The sequence below is a fragment of the Crocuta crocuta genome, unplaced genomic scaffold (assembly GCF_008692635.1).
Source record: "Crocuta crocuta isolate KB4526 unplaced genomic scaffold, BGI_CrCroc_1.0 scaffold67, whole genome shotgun sequence".
Taxonomy (NCBI): Eukaryota; Metazoa; Chordata; class Mammalia; order Carnivora; family Hyaenidae; genus Crocuta; species Crocuta crocuta.
The window spans coordinates 2,599,848-2,621,550 of record NW_027531896.1 but is presented as its reverse complement, the minus strand read 5'-3'; the positions used below and the strand labels follow the sequence as shown (position 1 = coordinate 2,621,550).

Genomic DNA, 21,703 nt, shown 5'->3' with positions numbered 1-21,703 from the left:
CCTTGTTAAACTGTTAACTCTCCTGAGTAACAAATGTGCATTGTAATGTAGGTCTCTGGATCAAGCTCTGTCACAAATTTAAGAGGACTGAAATTTCAGACACTGTAGCAGGCCAATGCCAAAAGGCACATCAGGGACAAGCAGCATCCCTCAAGTTAATCTGAAGCAGTTGCATCTATCTAGTTGTGCATAGCTACCAATGAGATATTTTTTTCTAATTTGTCCATCCCTTCACCTTTTTTGGTTCCAGAGCACAGAAGAGAACAGAAGCTCCTGGGCCAGCCACGGTTCCTCCTCTTCTAGGAGGAAGAGGGCTTGCTTGTTGGGCACTTACTGTGCTATCCTGGCCATGGGTGGTGCCCCAAGGGTTAGCAAAAAGTGACACCGAGATTGAAAAAGCAAGATGGGAAAATGGCGGGTTTTACCCTGATTTAATAGGTTGTCCCTGAAACCCTAGATAGGGTCTATAAACCCACTCTCAGTTCTCACAAGTCCCCTCTATGGCTGAGGTCTGCCTCTTGAGAGCCGTCGTTTTTATTATTTTTTTAAAAATACATTTTCTCGTAAGATTTTTCTTTTGGTGTTTTAAAAAAAATTATTTTGTTGTAAAGACATATAGAAAGCCGGGGAGGGGAAGAGAGAGGTCTGCTCCGCACTGAGAGCCCAGAGCAGGAGGTGGGGCTCCAACTCTCAAACAGGGAGATCTTGACCTAAGCTGAAGTCTGAGGCTTAAGGGACTGAGCTCCCAGGTCTCAGCCTACTGTGGGAACTCGGGGATACCCTCTACTCACGTCAGTAACGCACAGAGAAGCTCCCACGAGACTCCAGTAACCCCAGCCCAAGTTCGCTCCGACCTCCAGGGCGCAGGCGCCGCCCTTCCCGCCCCGCGGACCCGCCCCCGACGCAGGATTGATTGATCCCGGCGCGGCGGCCCGTCTGCGCAGGCTCGGGACTGATCTTGGAGGAGGGGCCGGGGAAGGGGTGGGGTTTGCTCTTTGTGGGTTCGGAGACTTCAGGGGTGCTGACCTGTGCCGAGCACTGTCCCCCGAGCCCGTGACAGATTTGGGGGTGTTCCTCCGCCTGCCCCTCTGCGAGGGGCTGTGGGGGCCTGGAGCTAGGAGACCGAGTTGCAGGGCCAGTCCCGTGTCCCCGTGAGGCTCTTCGAATCCCTGCTCGCTCAGGGCCGCGGAGGCGCGGTATCTCCTGGTGGTGTGGTCGTCCCGGCGGGCGTGGGTCTGCGGTGGAACTGGGTTCCAGAGTCTGGTCCCGAGGAGCAAGGCGGCGGAGCGAAGCCAGTGGCCCAAGGCCCGGCTCGTGAGGGGTCTGAGAGCACGCCTGAACCCCGGGCGGCAGTGCTACACTCCCGGACAGGAGTCTGGGTTTGACTGCCCTGCTCTGGGCCTTGCGGGTCGCCTGGGCGTCACTGCGCGGAGTGGGAATGCCGGATGTCACCTAGCTCGCTCCCTCTTCCCTGAGCCGTAAGGGAGGACCGCAGGGCTGCAGCTGCAGGACAGACATTTGGACCTAGTGAAAGGACGTCGTCGCGTAGCCCCAGCTATGGACTGCACAGCATCAGGTTTGGCTCTTGACGGTGGAGAGGGCCAGAAGCCCTTCTGGGGAGTTAGCAGTGGGCCAAGGAGGAGGACGGCCCTAGGAAGAGGCCGAGCAAGCCACGCAAGGGGCAGAACCTGTAGCCGCCTTCCCTGTGGCATTTCCTAATTCTCCAGGCCCAGGAGTGTGAAGCCTCAGTATCCAGACATCGTGGTAGAGGTGGAGGGAATGGCCGCGGAAGACTTCCCAAAAGCCAGAGGAGAGCGGGGAGGGCTCTTCTGTGTGGGAGGGAGAGGGTAAACCATAAACAACCTGTGAAGGAGTGGCCTTGGCCAGGGATCAGAGGGCAGTGGGGCCGTTTAGAGCCTTGCCACCATTCCTTTATCGCTTAAGTAAGAAGATTCCTCCAGCCTTTCTAGCTCAACTGTGTATAAGATTAACAGTGTACATGGGCGATACTTCCTGTGGTCACCTCTTCACTAGTGTTGGGGACAAGGCAATCCAGGTGACCCGTGAGTTTTTAAGCCATTTCTTTCTCTATTTAGGATCTCCTGTCCTTAACTAAGAGGGCATTTTAACTTTTTATTCTTCAATGCACATGTTCAAGGTCACACTATTGGCCAATGGCAGAACTGGGCCAAATCTCTGGGACTACTACCCCCTCTGTATTCCTTTATGCCTTGTGTTCTGTAGTCTGTAGCACAGGAATCATCTGAAACTCTTTAGAAATGCAGACTGTCAGGCTCTACCCCACATCCACGGAATCAGAGTCAGTTTAACAAGATCCTTCGGAGTCCCTACACATATTAAAGTTTGAAATATGCTGAACTATGCTATACTATGCTGCCTGCCACTTCCATGCTTTTGTTGTTGTTAGCTATGATCACTTCGCTGGCATGGTTGTGGCTAGTTTTTTGTTGTTTTCAGGCTTTAAAAATAGTATGACATAAAACCCTGTTATAGTGGGATTTGAAAAGTATGCTTGCAGAAACCTATGCTTGGGAACTTCTCAGGAAGAACTGACCTTTGCGCTGGGTTCCCAAGGATGAGGGGAAAGGTGTAACTTCTTTCCCTTAAAGTGTATATCCCTCTAGGCCTTGCCCTGGACCTTGTTTTGTATTCTTAACCTTATTCCATAGGCTATAAAGTTCCTTGAAAGTCTTCTCCATGTTTATATTTTTAAAAGGCCTAGTAGAGGACCTATATATTAGATGCCCAGGAAGGAACTCTCTAATGCAGTGGCTGGAATTTGGTGAGACTTAAGTTACCTGAAGCCTGCTGTGGCCTTTGGACAAGAGAGACGGGTGAGGGCTTGTGCAATTCTGTCTCCTATAGGATAGCTGGAGGCTGCCCCTCAGCCCCCTTTGACCCAGCTCTGTCCCTGGAACCAGAGGTGACACAGTGATTCTTCAGGGATCTCCAGTTTGGGGAGTCTGGGAGCTGCAGAGGGTTAGCCTTCCTTATGGCTCCTTTTACCTTCCTAGTTCTCCCTTCTCAGGACCCTGCTCTTTCTCCAGAGAGATACCCAGGAGAAAAGGGAACAGCCAGTTTATTCCTGAAAGCCAGGCCCCAGGTGAGTTGGGGTTCTCTTCATTATTCCTCAAATGATTGAACTGTGATGTATTTGCCTCCTTTTCTCTGGAGCCTCTTTGTTTGCCGAAGGGAACTGACCCCAGTTCCTGCTCTGCAGGTGGCTGAACCCATCAAGGTGGATGCTGGCCTCCCTGTTCCTTTCTAGGGCCCTCTCCTCACTGTTCAGTATGTACTCACACAGATCCTTTGGTTTATTTCTGTCATGAGCACTGCAGTGAGACCAAGTGATGTGAGAGAGCCCTGGTCTTGAAGGGGTGTCACTACCACAGAAGGGGAGGGCTCTGGTGCCCAGGCTGCAGCCCCAGTCACAGTAGGGTTGTGCATGGTCTGAGGACAGATGGAGGTGGCACAGAGAGGCCTTTCCATCAAGGTTTAGTAAAAGGAGAATCAGCCTGTGCTGGCGAGGGTGGGGAGGGCTCGTGGAGAAAAGGGGACAAGGACGTTCTGAAGGTATGGACAGGTGGGGAGGCCGTTCGAGGCTATGTTCAGATGTTATCTTCCTGGAATAGTGAGAAGACAGACTTAACTTACCTCCTGGCTGGAACACTCACCTAACTTCTCTATGCATTGGGTTTGCCAGCTGTGAAATGAGGATGGTAATCCTGTCAATGATACTGGTGAAAATAGTAATAGCCGTTATGTGCTGAGAACCAAATATGTATCAGGAACTGTTCTATACAATTTACTTACACTCACTCATTTCATCTTTCAAACATTCTTATTTTGAAGAATGGCAACGGAGGCACAGAGAGGTAACTGAGAAAAGCAAGAGAGATAAAGTAACTTGTTCATGGTTATCTAGTGTGTAAGGAAGGCATCGTCGTTTCAGATCCAGGTTGCCTGGCTCTAAGATCTTCACCACTCAATAATGCAGCTACCTCCTATCATTGCTGGAGTCTTCTGGCAAATGGTAATTTCTAGTCAGCTTCAGTTGTGACAGGGGTAAACAGAGTAATGGTGACTGACTCTAGAATTGGGTTCAGGTTTGGCTGTAATAGCCGGATGTGGAGAGAGAATCAAGTGGAAGGCTGTGGATGCCAGGCTGCATCGTTTCCTAGCATCTAAGATGGTAGTTTGTGTATTGTAGCTTAATGATGGACATTTGTATTTAATTTTCTAGCTGGTGGGGGAAACCCCCACCAGTAGAGGATTCTCACAGATAACTAGTAGAATAATAAATAGAGTTTAAACCTCTTTGGCCTTAATGTACACCATTTAGAGGTATATCAGAGCTTAATCTAGGTATGTTGTAGCAACAATGGCCTGTAGATCTCAATGGCTCATAGTAACAAAGGTGCAATTCTTTATGTTATATATGACTAGTAGGCCAGGTCTGACTGCTCTACACCCTCTTTGCTCTGAGATTCATGTGGAAAGATCAACTCTGCTCTAGGCTATGTTGTTATCCTAGGGCAGGGAAAAGTGCAGTGTCAGAACCAGGGAATTGGTTCTTCTGGTTTCTGCCTACAACTCATTGGCTGAAGCAAGTCATGTCACCAAGCCTAATGTCAGTGAGGTTGGAAGTATTAATAAGCCTTCCATAGTGAGGGGCGCCAGGGGAAGGGCAGTGAATATTTTGAACAAATAATTAATCTGCCACTGTCTGTTTTCTTACTCACAAATATTCACTTCCTTCCTCCACACACAATCTTGCCCTAAGAGAGATAACCCAAAACCTCTATTTAGTTATCTAGTAGGAGCATCAAGATCAAAGTCCTGGATGGTGTGATGGCCTCAACATCAGGTCTGGATGTTCCTCCTCCAGATCTGGAGACCTTTGAACCTATGTAAAAGGACACATTGCCTGAATCCATATATCCAACATACAATGGAATAATGCAGAGAGGATAACCACAATTAAGAATCAGAAAGGGGAATCCTGGGAGGAGCCCAGCAGTCTCAGGTCTGCAGCAGCTCTGAAATTCCACTGGACAGACTCAGTGAGAAACACTGGCCTTGGGGCTGGGAAGTCTTTTGGTTTCGCCCTGGTTCTGCTTACCTGGGTGGAGCTCGTCAGGCCAGTGTTCTCCTTAGCACTTGACTCTGCCCCCAGGTTCCTTTTGCAGTATCCTCCTTGGTCATATATGAAATGATATTGGAGAATAAACTCGCTTGAGGGCTAAGCGACTTTTTCATCCTACCTGAGTAAGTTGATGGCCCAAGGATTTTTTCAAGTCATGAACATTCAGTATAACTCTTGAAAATGTAATCAGCTTTTTTTGTATTTGTTTTCTGTCACTTCCATGTGTCAGGAATTTTACCCACAGTTCTTTTTTTGTGGAACTTTTGGGGTTTTCTTGAGAAAGCCATTCTTTGAGTCACTAAGCACTTCAGCTGCCCTGAAAGGATTTACTGGGAGCCATCTGAAATTATGCGGAGATTTAAATAAAAGGTTTGACCACCACACTTGAGTTTTGGTCCTTCTATTAGGCTGAGTGTTAATCATTCCTTTGTCATGCAAAAGCCTTATCTATATTGTCTTTGACCAGCCAGGAACAAGAATTAGTTAAATCTCCAGCTCTGTAAGTCTAGAATGTCTGGATACTTTCTTTGGCCTTTCATTTTTATTTTACAAACTGGCCAATTCTTGAGCTCATTTCTTTTTCTCATTTGAAAATATCTTTTCAAAGATATTTTGTCATTCCAGGCTCTTCTCATAACACCACAAATTCATTTTTACATTGTTCATCTTTCTAGTTACTGCAGACAGTTCACCACCAACTTACATGGGTTGCCAAAGCATCAATGTTTCTTTACTTCCTGGCCCTGAGCCACAGTCACATATTTTAGGCTTTTTGTGATGGCAGAACCCTATCTTAAGTACTAGTTTTTTTTTATGAGTCAGTTTAGGCTAGTTAGGCTATAATAAGAACAGCAGAACCTCAAAGACTTCTACCATCAAAGGTTTGTTTTTTGCCTGCATTACATGTTTCACATTCTATTTGTGAAAGCAGATTATTGGACTCCACCTAGGTCAATGGGACAGGAAATTCAATCCTGTAGGGAGAGCTAGTGAATATTTTGAACAACTAATATAATCTATCACAAGGGATTATTAGAGGTGAGTTTTCCATATCTGATTATTTTGGACTGACTTCTATGTTAATGTAAAATTTTTACTTTGACTTATTCTATGGAATCAATATCTAAATGGGATTTGACTTCTAAACATATTTTGGGAAAAGTAACAGGAGTTTATACTGCATTTATCTGCATTTTAGTTCATGGTAAATGGATTATTGTACATAATAATAAGTAATAATAATAATTGTAAGTCATATGGGAGGTGATCTAATTGCTGTTATAGAGGGTGACAGGATGCTTCTGGTTGGGACCCACAGACTGTCCCTTGTGGGGACCTGGGATCCAGGGTCTCACTGTCAATTTTGCTCATTCAGGAATTGAATGAATAGGAATTGAAAAGTGATTAGGCTTTGGGGGAGAGTGGTAATCAAACTCATTAAAGACTTAATGATTCATTATAAGGCTACTTGGTACACTATCGCTGAACTGTGTGCTGGCCTGGGGTGGGCATAAGTTATTATAAATCCCAAATTATTTGATTTGGACTTAGTAAAAATTGTCATTAAAATCTTGAGTCACAAGTTTCAAAAATAGTTAGAAGACTGTTGATACTAGTGCATTTGAGAATGCAAAGCATATAGCCTGTTACTTCTAGTTGATTCTAATTAAGTGGCAACTAAATTGAGAGTAAAATCTATAGAAAATGAAGGAAATGGATTACATTTGTCTCCCTTCCTAAGCAGAATGTCTCTGTAGAGCTGATTCTCTTGGGACCCTGATTATATCTAAGCAGTGTGACAAAAGTATTGACAAAGTAGGCACTTAGTACTTCCAGGTAGTAAGGAAGATACATTTCCTGAAGCAGCTTGACATATTTTTGAGATGACAAAACCCCACACTGGGCATTGGGATAGCTAGGAACTCTTGGAATCCCTTCTGCATCCTAAGGCTCTACTCAGACACCCATCCATTCTTCTCCCTGGGGCTGAGAGTATGCTCCCTAAGGTTACAGGAGTGTCTTCTGTGTTTCAGAATCTGATGACATTCAAGGATGTGGCTGTGGAATTCACCCAGTGGGAATGGGGGCAGCTGGATCCTGCTCAGAAGGACCTGTACAGGGAAGTGATGCTGGAGAACTTCAAGAACTTGGCCTCTCTGGGTGAGCTCAGCTCCTCCAAAGCCTAAAGCCTGCTTGTCAGGCCTGCCATCCTTATTTCATTGTTGTTTAAAAGCTTCGGGTTTCTAGGCCTGTTGGCTGAGTTTTGCCCTGGGGTTCTGGAATCAGACATTTACATTTTCTTTGGGGTCTTCATTCTTCATTCCTAGGAAAAGTCTTACTCCCTATGAAACTGTAATAAGAAATTTCACGATTCTGCTCCTGATATTTTACAATGCCTATTCTTTGTAGGCTCTCCACACCTACAGTATTTCTCCTCCAGAAAGACCTAGGGCTAAAGCCTCGGCCTCCAACATACGCAATCATGATCCTTTTCTTTCTCTACCATCAGGGCTTCCAGTATCTAAACCATATGTGATCTGCCAGTTGGAGGAAGGGGAAGAGCCCTGTGTGGTAGAGGGAGTAATCTCAACAGGTGAGTTAGTGAGACCTAAGCAGCATCACACATAAGGACCAGCCCTAGGTAGGAAATTGCCCTGAAACCTTGGTTAGGGGGCTATCCTCTGAGAGGGGGAGGCTACTTGTCAGAAGCCCTGCACCCACTATAGCATTTTGAAAAAAATTTTTAATGTTTATTTGAGAGAGAGAGAGAGACAGAGTGCAAAAGGGGAGGGGCAGAGAGAGACGGAGACACAGAATCTGAGGCTCCAGGCTCTGAGCTGTCAGCACAGAGCCCGACGTGGGGCTTGAATTCATGAGCTATGAGATCATGACCTGAGCTGAAGTTGGACAGTTAACTGACTGAGCCACCCAGGCGCCCCATCAGTATTTTCAATACTACTGGGCTTTTGTAATGATCTTTGGTGTCAGAAAAAGAGATGTTCATTTTCTTCTCTAGCTTTTAAGCTTCCTTTGGTACCCATCTCTGCCTGCCCCTTCTGAATTCTTAGTGCTACTTGGCATCACTAGACGTCACATGATAAATGTTGGATGGACTCTAAGGGTCAGCAGTTGTAATGGCCAGACTATCTTATATCAGCAGGGTTAAGAGAGTTACTAAGAGATCAGACAGAACATTTGAGTGGCCTAGAAATTAAGGGGTTACAGGCAAGGGCAGATGGATGATGTCAAGAAGATCAAGGTGAAGACACTTCAAGCTTGATTAAACTAAGCTTCAACAGAGGTGGTTCCAGAAACAAAGACTACTCCTTGCCATCTGTTGATGTCACGTCTTTGAGACCATGTATTCCTAGGTGATTTAAGAGTACCTGACAGGCCTCACCTCTTGGAGCAGAATTCTGGACTCAGAGCTCTTCTCCTTGCCTGTATAGCCCAAGCACTCTGGAGGAAGGTGACAGTCTGCCAGTGTCCATCTCTGAGGCAGAATCATAGCCCTCGGTCAGAGTTAAAGCTCAGGAAAGAAGTGCTCAAATCCCAAGAGCACAGGCTGGGGCTCAGAGGAGCCTAGAATAGAGGACAGAGGGGGAAGTTGCTGATCTCTGCTATATTAGTCTTTTCTTCATCTTTTTTTAAAAGTTTGTTTATTTTGAGAGAGAGAGCAAGCGAGCGAGTATGGATGCATGCATGTGTGCAAGTTGGGGAGGGGCAGAGACAGAGAGAGAGAGAGGGGAGAGAGAATCCCAAGAAGGTTCCCTGCTATCATAGCACAGAGCCCGATGTGGGGCTTGATCTCATGAACCATGAGATCACAACCTGAGCCAAAATCAAGAGTTGTTTACTTACCCTACTGAGCCACCCAAGGAGCCCCTTTCTTGTTCTTTTCCAAATGAGAGCAAGGGTCTGACATCTGGATCTAGTCTCAGAATAAATATCTGTCGGTTTACAGTGCTCTACAAATATGGCTGTGTTTCAGAATCTCTCAGGGAGTTTGTTTAAACATCCAGATTTCCAGAGGTCACACAAGACCCACTGAGTCAGAATCTCGCCTCTGGGAGCACTGGCATCACTAGTCATTTACCTCTTCAGACACTTTATTATTATTTTACTAGTTTCCTATTGTTGCGGAAACAAATTACCACAAACTTAGAGACTTTAAACAACACAAGTTTATTAATTACTAGTTCACAGGTCAGAAGTCTGGCATGGGTTTTACACAAGATGTCAGCAGAGGTGTTCCTTTCTGGAGTGGCTAGGGTAGAATCTGTTTCCGTTATTTGAGTTGTTGGCATAACCAGCTTCTTGCAGTTGTGAAACTGAAGTCCTTGTTTTCTTGCTGGCTGTAAACTGAGGAATGTTTACAGCTTCTAGAGGCTGCTACATTCCTTGGCTCTTGGTCCCCTTTCTCCACCTTCAAAGCCAGAAATGGTGGGCTGAGTCCCTCTCACCACATCTCTCTGACCCAGCCAGGAGATGTTCTCTCATTTCAAGGATGTAGGTGATTAGATTGGGCCCATCTGAATAATTCAGGATAATCTCCCCATCTAAAGGTCTGGGCCCTTAATCACATCTGCAAAGTGCCTTTTGCTATGTAAGGCATTTTTTTTTTTTTTTTTACTTGTGCTGTGTAAGGCGCATATTTACAAGTTCTTGGGATTAGGGCATGGATGTCTTCAAGGGAGAATTATTCTGCCTATCACAATTATGTACAGTAATATAATACTGAGGTACTAAGGGGACCTTGCGAGGGCATCTTCCTACCCTCTTCTCATCTTTACAATCTTTGGACTACCTTGTATACTGGAATCCAAACACTATTTTTTCAGATTTTTCCTAATCTCCATTTACCTGCTTATCACTTATCCTTGATAACTACAAAACCTCAGACATACACCATTCTTGAAAGAAACTGTACACATCTCAGGTATTGTTGTTGTTGGTATTTTGAGGTGAAAGAATTCACCTGAGGCAGAACAAAGGAGATAGAAATTTATTGAATACACTGCAAGGAAACAATGGGCAGAACAGCAAAGGACAGGCTGTCGGCCTCAGATATTATTTTAAAGCTTCATTATCTTATATCCATTATAGGGCTTTACTTCCTCTTGGCCCATGGAACAGTTAATAAAAGAATGTCTTTTTTTTTCCCCATCCAGACTGGGAGAAAAGGCCTAAAGCCAAGGAATCAGTACAATATCAGGAAATTTCCAAAGAGGAATTATTCCAGATAGCATCAGTAGAAAAACATATCAGAGATGAACTCTGCTTCTGCAAAGTGAAAGGAACCTGTGGTTGTGATAACCAGTTAGAGATACCTCCAAAAAACCAGGAGAGACATCTGAAAGAAATATCAATCACTCACAAATCTACTACCACCCTTAGGATAGATCACGAATGGAGTGAATTTGGGAGAAGTTTAGACTTAAGATCTGTCCTTCTTGACCAACACAATGTTCCCATAGGAGAAGCATCCTATAAATCTGACACAGAATTCAGACAGACTTCAGGAAGAAATAACTCCCAGAGAAGCCATCCAGGGAAGAAACCTTGTAAATGTAATGAATGTGGGAAGTCTTTCCATTTCCAGTCAGAACTTAGGCGCCATCAGAGATGTCACACTGGAGAAAAGCCCTATGAATGCAGTGAATGTGGGAGAGCCTTTGGTCATATTTCATCCCTTATTAAACATCAGAGGACTCATACTGGAGAAAAGCCCTATGAATGCAGCGAGTGTGGGAGAGCCTTCAGCCAGAGTTCATCTCTTGTTCTACATTATAGATTTCATACTGGAGAGAAACCCTACAAATGTAATGAATGTGGAAGAGCCTTTGGTCACACTTCATCCCTTATTAAACATCAGAGAACTCATACTGGAGAAAAGCCCTATGAATGCAGGGAATGTGGGAGAACCTTCAGCCAGAGTTCATCTCTCATTGTGCATTATAGATTTCATACTGGAGAGAAACCCTACAAATGTAATAAATGTGGGAGAGCCTTCAGCCAGAGTTCATCTCTCACTCAACATTATAGATTTCATACTGGAGAGAAACCCTACAAATGTAATGAATGTGGGAGAGCCTTTGCTCATACTGCATCCCTTATTAAACATCAGAAAAGTCATGCTGGAAAAAAAGCTGTATGAATTCAGGGAACACAGGAAGGCTTTGAGCTGGAGTTCACACATGGCTCACATTACACACATCGGAGAGAGCTCCTATAAGTTTAACGTATGTGCGAAGACTTGGTTGGAAGACATCTTATTTAACATCAGACATGCTAAAGAGAAGCTCCATCAATGTCAAGAGAGAAGGCGGGCTTTGAGTCACACCTTGCCCCTTATCAAACAGCAGAGAATCCATACTAGTGAGAAACCAAGTACGTGTAATGGATTCGGAAAGGTTTATGTCAGAGGATACTCATTATTCAATATCAGACAGTTTCTACTGGCAAGAAACCTTATCAATGCAATGAATATGGCACAGCTTTCTGTCACATATTGTTCAACCAATCAATCAACCAGTAAGTAAATGATTATCAGATAACTCATACTGGAGAGCAACTACAAGTGTGGTAAAAGCCATCTGTAATACTTCTTCCTTTACTAAGCACCAAGAACACATATAAAAGGGAAGCCCCATGAAAGCAGTAAATGTGGAAAGGCCTATCAGAGCTCATTTCTTAAAGAGAATCAGAGATTTCATTCTTGAGAAAAACACTATGGAAATGGTGAATGTGGGAGTGCCTTTAGCCAAACCTCTTTCCTTTATAAACATCAGTGAACTCACCCTACTAGTTAGAAACCCTGGGAATATAATGGACTTGGAAAAACCTTTGACAGATTTTCCACTCATTTTGTACATCAGAGAATGTGGTGAAACTAGGAAAACCCACTAGTTCAGGCCTCAACATACATTAAAGCTTCACTCCATAGAGAAACCTGGGAAGTTAATGGACGTGGGGAAAGTTCCTTTCAGGCTTGAGATTCATAAACAAGCGCTGAAAGGAATCTGAGAAGTCACCTAGTCTAGTGATTTTCTACCTGGTAGGGGCTCTTTATAACTGCAGTGTGCTTTGCCTCCCCATTCCCTTGCTGATGCGGGAGGAGGTGTGACTGTGTGGGCGAGGAGAATGGAGGCTGAGCAAGGTGGAGAGCCACCAGTGATTTAGCCCCACCATATTTTAGAGCTAAGGAAACTGAGCTTCTGGAAGTGCCATGCCCTGGGCTGGGCCTCTTTCCTTCTGGGTCACAGCTGTGGTTTTTGAGATTGAGAGACGGAAGGTCTTCCTGTACAACGACCCCCCCCCCCCACCATGCACTCACTACATGTTACCTTTCTCCAAGAGGCAGTGGAGTGGCATTTTTAAAGTTTGAGCAAAAAGCAATTTTTGTTAGATCATTATGCTACTAGATTTGGAATTTTCAAAATTAAATAAAAAATTTTTAAACATTAAAATCATTAAAATATGGGTATTGTATAAAAAAAAAATCAAAACTTGAAAAACATTATTCCAAGGGAGAGTAGCCAGGTGCCAGAGCCCATGTGTTGTATAGTTCCTTTTATAGTAAATGTCCAGAAATGGGAAATCTTCAGAGGCAAAGCAGATTAGTGATTTCCTGGTGCTGGGAGAGGTAACTGGAAGTGAATGCACATGTTACAAGGAATCTTACTGGAATGATGCAAGTGTCCTAAAACTGGATTATGGTGATGGTTGAACAATTTGGTAAATTTACTAAAAATCATTGAATTGTGCACAGAAAATGGGTGAAATTTATGGTATATAAATTACACCTCAATAAACTTGTTTTTTAAAAAATATCAAATATACAAATATACCAACTGTTGCTGAACTACTTTTCCTATCTTGTCTCTTACTTCAAGCCATCCCTGTGTCCTGATTTTCTGTAATAGTTACCCCGAAGCGTATTGGGTCTCAAGTTCATATCACGTTACCTCTGAAATTTATATGGAGAAACCAGGAGCAGGAGCTGGCATAGCCCACAATAGTCTTGACTAAAAGATTAGCTTATACTAAAGACAGTCCTTCACCCATTTTAAGTTCAGATGAGGAAGCTGAGCCCAGACATCAGGGAATCAGTTCAAAGTGGGTCCATGCAAACAGGTAGGATCTAGGGGTCCAGCAGGTCGGCTAAGACAGAGGGGTGCAGGCAGACAGGATTAAACAAGAGGTGTCTGGACTGCTGAGTTCAGAATGCTAGTTTAGGAACCTAGAAATCATGGAAATTTCTTCCCAGAGAGCCAAGTTGCACAGGAGAGAAAGAGCAAATTTATTACATTAGTGATAGCTTAGTTTGCTCTCTGTTTTCTTCTAATGCCCTTCTCTAACACCAACCTAAGTCACGTTATATATCTGGACACTGTGACTTTACAGGTGGTCTTTGCTTAACGTCTGTCCTTGTGTATCTTTGCCATGTTAACCATTATCCGCGTGCACCCACTGCCCCATCTGAAAACCTTGCGAAGAGGGCATTTAGTGCCAGACTGACTAATTTGGCAGTAAATGCCCTCGTCACTCTGCCTTAACCTCCTGCTGCTCCTGACAGAACGGCTAGTACAGACAACCTAGTTTGCTTGCCACACCTCCGACCTGCCTCCACACTCCCCTGCCTGTTCCCCCAGGCTGGAATGCCCTCTTCATTTATCCAAAGCCTAATAATCAGTCATAACCCTGTTCAAACACCACCCTCCTCAGGGGAGAATTCTCTTGAACATGGATGTGAAGTCCTAGCTTACTGATTTGCAATTGTAAAAGCATCTGTGTTTGGTTAAGGTTTTAAAAAATGAAAGGTGTCTTGTCTTAGGATAGTTCTTATTACTGTTTTCAGCTATTTAAATCACTTGTTGTTTATCAGTTTGCCACTTTCTTGTCTCCTGAACCAGATTATCTATCAGTTGCTTCAGGTAATTTCTCATACTTCCTCTCAGGGATGAGCAGACGGTAGGTGCTTACTAACCATGTGTTAATTTGAAAAACTTGTATTACCCACGTTCTCTCGCTGCTTTGGACTTTAAAAAAATATTTTACTGTTCAGATATATGACATTAAAATTTTTGTTTATCTTAAATGATCTCTACACCCAATGTGGGGCTTGAACTCATGATCCTGAGATTAAGAGTTGCATGCTCTCCTGACTGAGTCAGCCGGATGCCCCTGACTTCACTTTTGTACTAGATGAAAAACTCCTTCTAGAAAACTACCAATTAAATATTTTCTTAGAAAAATACAATGTTGCTTCCTGTAATTATTTTTCAAATTCAAGTATAGAATGGCATTGTTCCATCTTTTGGAGGTGGGTTGGTATGTATGTACATAAAAACTCATTGCTATTTTATTTTGTAGCACTACAATGACTTAACACACCAACACCAACTACCCAGATTTAGGCCAGACTTCACAGATTAAACATACGGTACTCCACAAGACTGTTCTCACTTCAGCCATAAGTTTGGGGGTCCCTAGGCTACTGTCCCCCTTTTTTTTTTAATGTTTTATTTATTTCTGAGAGAGAGAAAGAGAGAGACAGTCAGTGTGAGCAGTGGAGGGTCAGAGAGAGAGGGAGACACAGAATCTAAAGCAGGCTCCAGGCTCTGAGCTAGCTGTCAGCATAGAGCCTGATGCAGGGCTCGAACCCATGAACCGTGAGATCATGACTTGAGCTGAAGTCGGACGCTTAACCGAGTGAGCCACCCAGGTGCCCCTAAATTTTTTATGTTGTATTTATTTTTGAGAGCAAGAGAGAATACGAGTGGGGGAGGGGCAGAGAGAAGGGGAGACACAATCTGAAGCAGGCTCCAGGCTCTGAGCTGTCAGCAGAAAGCCCAATGGAGGGCTCAAATTCAGACTGTGAGATCATGACCTGAGCTGAAGTTGGACACTTAACTGACTACTGACTGAGCCACCTAGGCACCCCTCTAGGCTACTCTTCTGACCAGCTGGCTACAAATTTGGGAGTTTCCACTACTTCTTTAGGTTTCATAATTCTCTAGAGCAAATCTCAGGACTCTGGAAAGGGCTATATTATAACTTTATTATAGCAAAAAGAAACAAGTCAAAATCAGTCCAAGGAAGAGGCACATTGATTGAGGTCCGGGAGCATCTCGAATGTGAGGCTTTCATCCTCCCCAAGAGCACATTACCTGCTGGCTTATGGATGTGTAACTATGCAGTGTACTGCCAGCCAGGGAAGCTCACCTGACGTTCACTGTCCGAAGTTTTCACTGGGCTTTCATTAGGTTGTCATGGTTGGGTGACCACACAGTTAGTTGATTTCAATCTCCAGTGCCCCTTCCCTCTGAGGTCAGGCTGTTACCACAAGGCTCAAAGTCCTAATCCTCTAACCACAAGGTTGATCTTTCTGACTAGGTCAGCCCTCATCCTGAATCATCTAATTAGCATAAACTAGGAGTAACCGGGTCACCTCATTAGCATAAACTATCAGAGGTGGTCTCAAGACCCACTATGAATAACAAAGACACGCATCAGGAAATTCCAAGGATTGAGGGGTTACCTCCCAGGAACCAAGGACAAAGACCAATCAAGTTCTTTATCACACAAGCACATGACACAAGCACACACATTCAAGTCAATGTGAAAATGCTTCTTCAATTTTTTTTCCCTTTCGTGGTAAGTGTACTCTTTAATCCCCATCACCTATTTCCCCCATCTCTCCCTCTAGGAAAATATGAGATCATGACCTGAGCCAAAATCAGTTGGACATTTAACTGACTGAGCCACCCAGGTGTCCCTGTTTTTAGTTTTTTAAAGGAACTTCAATACTGTTTTCCAGTGTCTGTGATGTTATTTGGGGTCTGGGAGCAAATGGTCAAGAAAGAATTCTTGAGATGTTTTCAGTGCAAAAAGATGGTTTTACAAAGCAAGGGGACAGGACCTCTGGGCAGAAAGAGCTGCACTGCGATTGTGAGGATTTTTAGTAATGAACCTTTTCTCTTCTTCAGTTCCCAAGGACTCTCCCTCGGAATGCCTTTTAACCCACTGGAAACAATTCAAACTGCAAAATTTAAGAAAGGACTCCTCCTACAGTGCCTGGGTGGTTCAGCTGGTTAAGCATCCCACTCTTGGTTTCAGCTCAAATGATGATTTCACAATTTGGGAGTTCAAGCCCACATCAGGCTCTGCACTGACAGTGTGGATCCTGCTTGAGATTCTCTCTCTTTCCCTCTCTCAATCTCTCTCTCTGGAAGAAGAAAAAGCAAGGACTCATCTCCTGTAATGCTGCATGGCCTCAGTATGACCTATCAGTTAGATCTCTACTGCAGGAAATAAGGCAAATGGATGGAGGTAACCTATGTCCAGACCTTCATGGCTCTAAATCAGGACCCGGGCCTAAAGACCTCTTGCAGAATGTGTCTGGCCACTTAGCCAGGCCAATAAACTCCCTCCTGATATATTGGCTAATCTTCTAAATAGGCCTTCTCCTAAACCCAGGTTGCTGGAGGAAACACAGGCCATTCCTAACTAAGGGGCTGGTAACTCTCTTACTGTTCCCTCCTCTTAATAGATGTGGGGGCTTCTTCTCATTCATTTCCTGGGTTAATGGTGATAATTAGAGCCAACTGAGGTATGTTGGGATGGGATCTTTAAGGAATATTCCTAGGCAGCTGCTGAAACTACTTTTGTTTTGGGAAAGTACCCTGTCTTCTCCAGCCCAACATGGACTGCATATTTCCACTTTGGTGGAAAAAAATCAATATTGTATCTGCTCATCTGTCTGAGCTGATGAAGTTTAGACCCAGGAACCCTCTTTCTCTAACTTCTGGTAGTACTTTGCTTCTTCTGTCTCCCACCACTCCTGTTTCTGCACCGCCTTAGGTGTGTGGCCCACATAACTGGTTCCTATACCATCTTCCGTGCCTCTGGCACCATTGGCTCCTCCTCCTCTCTTTGCTGTCAGGGAGCGAAGAGCACCCCCTCAGACTTAACACTGCCCCCTTTAGATATCCCCCCCTAGTACCCCAGGCAAAACAAACAAACCAAAAAACCCCAAAAGTGCTGACAATCGGTAACAAATTTTAAGTGAACCCAAGTGGAACATAATTCAATATTTAAACTAATTGAAACTTTTATTCTACCAAGGATTACTGAAGGCTGAATAAGCTCCTGTTTTCTCTGTTGCAATTTGTTAGCAAAAAGATGACTTAAAATGATGGCTGGGGCACCTGGGTGGTCAGTAAGTGTCTGAGTCTTGATTTTGGCTCAGGTCATGATCCCATAGTTATGGGATTGAGCCTTGCTTTGGGCTCTGTGCTGAGCATGAAACCTGCTTGGGATTTTCTACCCCTGCTCTTGTGCACATGCTCTTTTTCTCTCAAAAAATTGATGGTTAATTCTATGTCTAAGTTTTCATGGATAATTGCTAACTTTAAAGTTATGCTTGGATGATAAATTGGATTAAGTTCATTGGACATCTTTCCTTAGAAATTCCTTAGAGAGTTATGCTATGCCTAATGCTCCCCCAACTTGAAAGTATATAATCAGCCACTCCTCATGACCCTAATGCAGCTCTTTCTGCCCCTGGGTCCTGTCCCTGTGCTTTAGTATAACTACCTTTCTGCACCAAAGATGTCTCAATTCTTTCTTGACCTTTCACTCAGAACCTCAACATTCCCACATCATTTTGGTTCCCACTGTGGGGCCTGAGTCTTCTCACCTGGACTTCGAGCCATGGTGCAAACTTGGTGAGTACTTTCTCTTCTCTTTAATTTTAGGGGCTTCTCACGGAGTATGGTCTTATTGGAACACTTTCGGGTCAATTTCTCAGGCTGCAAACCTCTAGCCTATGGTTACTCTATGGGGAGGAGAAAGCCTGTCTTTTGACTGGAAATTAGTACTATGGTCAGAACGGTAATAAGACCCAGAAACTTGATGTCCTCTCTTTCATTGGACATCTAGATCTTTTCCAAATAGGAAGAAGTGCTAAAGCATTGATGACTGAACACAGGTTTGTGCTTTCGGCTTCTTACTGCATGCAGAAAAATTAAGGATATTTGAGTCTGTTAGTAAACATGCTTTGTGCTTAATTGATTCATAAATTTGCCATCTAAAGAATTCTAGTATAACAGTTCACAATTTGTTACTACTGAGTTTTCACTGGAGACTAAAGTTTCTAAGAGTTCAAAATTCTGCTAAATGTAATTAAGACTGATGAAAATAAGGGAAGCAACTCTGTACGTAGGAAAGTAGGAGATGTGTAAGAAAGATATAAGAAAAAGTACATTTTTGTTGAAGTTAAGGTAATTTTGTCCAAAATGAGACTGGTTGTCTGGAAAGAAATGGCTTGGGACAAAATCTGAATGCAAAGTAAAGTTGTAGAAGGTTTGTGAAGGGAAATCTTTGGAAAGGAATTTTATGTGTGGTCAGGACGGACTGAGGTTAAATGAATGGATTTTATTTTAATTTTTAGAGAGAGAGAGAGAGAGCGCAAGCGAGCATGCAAGTGGGAGAGGGAACAAAGGGGGGAAAAGAGAGAGAATCTTAAGAAGGCTCCATGTTGTGGAGGCCAACACTAGGCTTGATCTCCCGACCCTGGGATTATGACCTCAGGCAAAATTAAGAGTCAGATGCTCAATTAATCGACTAAGCCACCCAGGTGACCCTGAAATAAATAGATTTTAAAAATACACTAGAATAAGATTAAAATTCTACTTCAAAAATGCCTGGTAGGGCAGGTGTCAAAGCGACTAGAGCTGTCCCTCGAACGAAATCCCTGTTGATCACTGTCTTGCCATAAAGGCCCTGTAGGAGGGATGCTAGCTTCCCCCGCTTCCCTACTGTATCCTAGGCTACAAGTGGGTGCTGGTGAATGGACTGAAATACCCTGCCATGCTATGAAGGCTATGTTGTGCCATGCTGTGAAGAACCTGCCATTTTTAAAGCCATGGAAAACACTAGAAAAGATTTACACGGGGAATTTACCCAATTTGGGAATTTAAGTATTTAGTAGAGGGCACTGACGGTAAACAGTAAAGCTAGAAATCCATCATGGTCTAAGTGACATTCCAACACATTAAGTCTTAAATAGCCAACTTCCCTAGGAAACAGTCCCCAGATGGGTTTTAATTCAATTGGGTACTGGTTTCGGTGGGGTCCAAGCAGAGGTCTCACATCCAGAAGCGGCTAGACCAGAGAGGTGAGAGGGATCACATTAGACCAATGAGGAGGAAACCTCGCACAGGAGACTTAAGATTGGCAGCCATGCTAGTGACTTAAGTAGCTGTCCCATGCCCAAGACAGACAACTTTGTATAAGGACAGGAATAAGAAGAGGTCTGTTGGCTCCGACCCCCATCACTCTAAAACCTCCTCACACAGACTCAGAGATGTCCAGACAGCTTTAAGGAACTAAGGCTGACTTTATGAAACATGGAGCCATAGAGTCCCTTGGAAATGTTGGCCTGATATCTTGCTAACAGAGTTCCCAGCAGCCTCACCAGGTGAGTAAAGAAAGTCACTTCCTGGTAGGTGTAGGAACCTCAGGATATTCTGAGGTCTTCATGAAGAGGAATTTGCCCAAATCTATAGGTATTGCAGGCATATCTGATGGCAAGTACTTAGCTTGGCTTCTGGCCTAGAGAAGCTACTAAAACTAGATTCATTATGAAAAGTACTGGCAAAGCAGATTTTAAAAGATCTGGAGAGTCAATTGTTATTCTTACTGAATTTATGTAAATAATCCAGCTAAATTTGTTAAAATTGGGGGGGCACCTGAGTGGCTCAGATGGTTAAGCATCAGACTTCAGCTCCGGTCATGATCTTATGGCTCATGAGTTTGAGCCCCACGTTGGGCTCTGTGCTGACAGCTCAGAGCCTGGAACCTGCTTCAAATTCTTCCTCTCTCTCTCTCCCCTCCCCTACTTGTGCGCGTGCTCGCTCTCTCTCTCAAATATAAATAGACATTAAAAAACTTTAAAAAAATAAAATTGGTCTTGTTTTTCAAATGAATTAGTCTTGATTTGGCTATCTCTGGAAATAAGGGTGATTTTAGAGAGAAAAATTATGTTTCAATAACACATCTTTTTATGTTTTGTTTTTTTTTTAATTTATTTCTAGGAGAGAGAGAGAGAGAGAGAGAGAGAGAGAGAGAGAGAGTGAGCAGGGGAGAGTCAGAGAGAGAGGGAGTCACAGACTGAAACAGGCTCCAGGCTCCGAGCTGGCAGTCAGCACAGAGCCCGACACGGGGCTCGAACCCACGAACCGCGAGATCATGACCTAAGCAAAAGTCGGACGCTTAACCGAATAACCACCCAGGTGCCCCTCAATAACACATCTTTGTGGATGTTAAGTTCTAGTTGGTTTTTGAATGTTTGTTGTTTGCCTAAGCTAGACAGCTTAAGATAAACTTCAGAGAAACTGACATCATAGCTCATATGTCAACAATCTTCTTGCTTGTTATTCTGTGGGGATAATAACAGGACCCCATGGGCATATGATTATTTAAACAGCTGGAAAATGGGCTGGATTCCTCAACAACTGTATAACTCAACTATCACCTTTACTAATTCCGTGTGGCTGGGATGACAAAATTGTTCCTTAAAAGTCAGAGTGTACCCCATTCCTTGGCATTAAGTATGGACTTGTAGAGATAATGGGTAACCCCAATTTCCGTATGGTATTAAATTGGATGATGCACTTGGGGCCCTACTTGTTTATTCTAAATCTTTTCTGATGTCTATTTCTAGACAAGTCTTGCCCCCTTGTAAATGATTCCTTGTAATTAAGATATTGTTAAGGCTAGGCCTCAAAGGGGGCTTCTTGATGGTTTCATCCCTTAGCCATATTTGTCCTAGGAAGTACCTTTATTGATGTAAAATTGCAAACAGAGGCTTTAGCCAAGCATACAGCAGCCCTCCTGGTGGAAGGAGCCTCAAAACTTACTACTGGACAGTCCCTGATAGTAATGACTTCACATTAGGTCTAAAGCGTTTTAGAAACTAAAGGCCACCAATGGATGATGGGGGTGGGGGTTGGGGGTGATTTACTAAATACCAGGCTATGCTTTTAGACACACCAGAAGTGGTCCTTAAGACCCATCAGACCCCGTAACCCCAGCTACCCTTATGCCTGGACCTGGCCATAGTTCTATAGAGCACAGCTGTTCAGAGGTTATTGATCTTGTTTATTCCAGCTGACCAGACTTGAAAGATTCTCCTACTGATAATGCAGATGAAGGTTTACTAGTGGCAGTAGTTTCATGAAAAGGGGAATATAAAAAGCTGGGTACACTATAGTCAGTCTGACTCAGACTGTTGAGGCCAAAGCACTCCCACCAAATCCATCTGCCCAGAAAGCAGTTAATAGTGCTCACTTTCAAACGCATGGGGCAATCTGGAGAGAGATTGCCCCTATTTCAAACGCAATAGGCAATCTGGCTGTTATCAAGTCATAACTCTCCTATTAAATATGGACCTGAAATAATAGCTGTCTTAGAGGCTGTGCATGAACCTAAAGGGGTGGCTGTAATTGACCTCGGGGTCCTAATTCACCT

General features: G+C 43.9%; 1 protein-coding gene across 1 annotated transcript; it reads left to right on the top strand.

Annotated features, from left to right (window-relative positions):
- Positions 1-989: 989 nt before the first annotated feature.
- On the top strand, positions 990-14,394 carry ZNF514 (zinc finger protein 514). The gene is made up of 5 exons (XM_077773490.1): positions 990-1,576; positions 3,036-3,124; positions 7,201-7,327; positions 7,677-7,760; positions 10,339-14,394. The coding sequence occupies exons 1-5, from the start codon at positions 1,558-1,560 to the stop codon at positions 11,322-11,324; spliced, it is 1,305 nt and encodes a 434-aa protein (XP_077629616.1). The 5' UTR covers positions 990-1,557; the 3' UTR covers positions 11,325-14,394.
- Positions 14,395-21,703: the final 7,309 nt, after the last annotated feature.

Coding starts and splice junctions, on each gene's coding strand:
- ZNF514 (XM_077773490.1), top strand. Junction 7,328..7,676: donor CAAGAACTTGGCCTCTCTGG/GTGAGCTCAGCT, acceptor CTCTACCATCAG/GGCTTCCAGTATCTAAACCA. Junction 7,761..10,338: donor AGAGGGAGTAATCTCAACAG/GTGAGTTAGTGA, acceptor TTCCCCATCCAG/ACTGGGAGAAAAGGCCTAAA.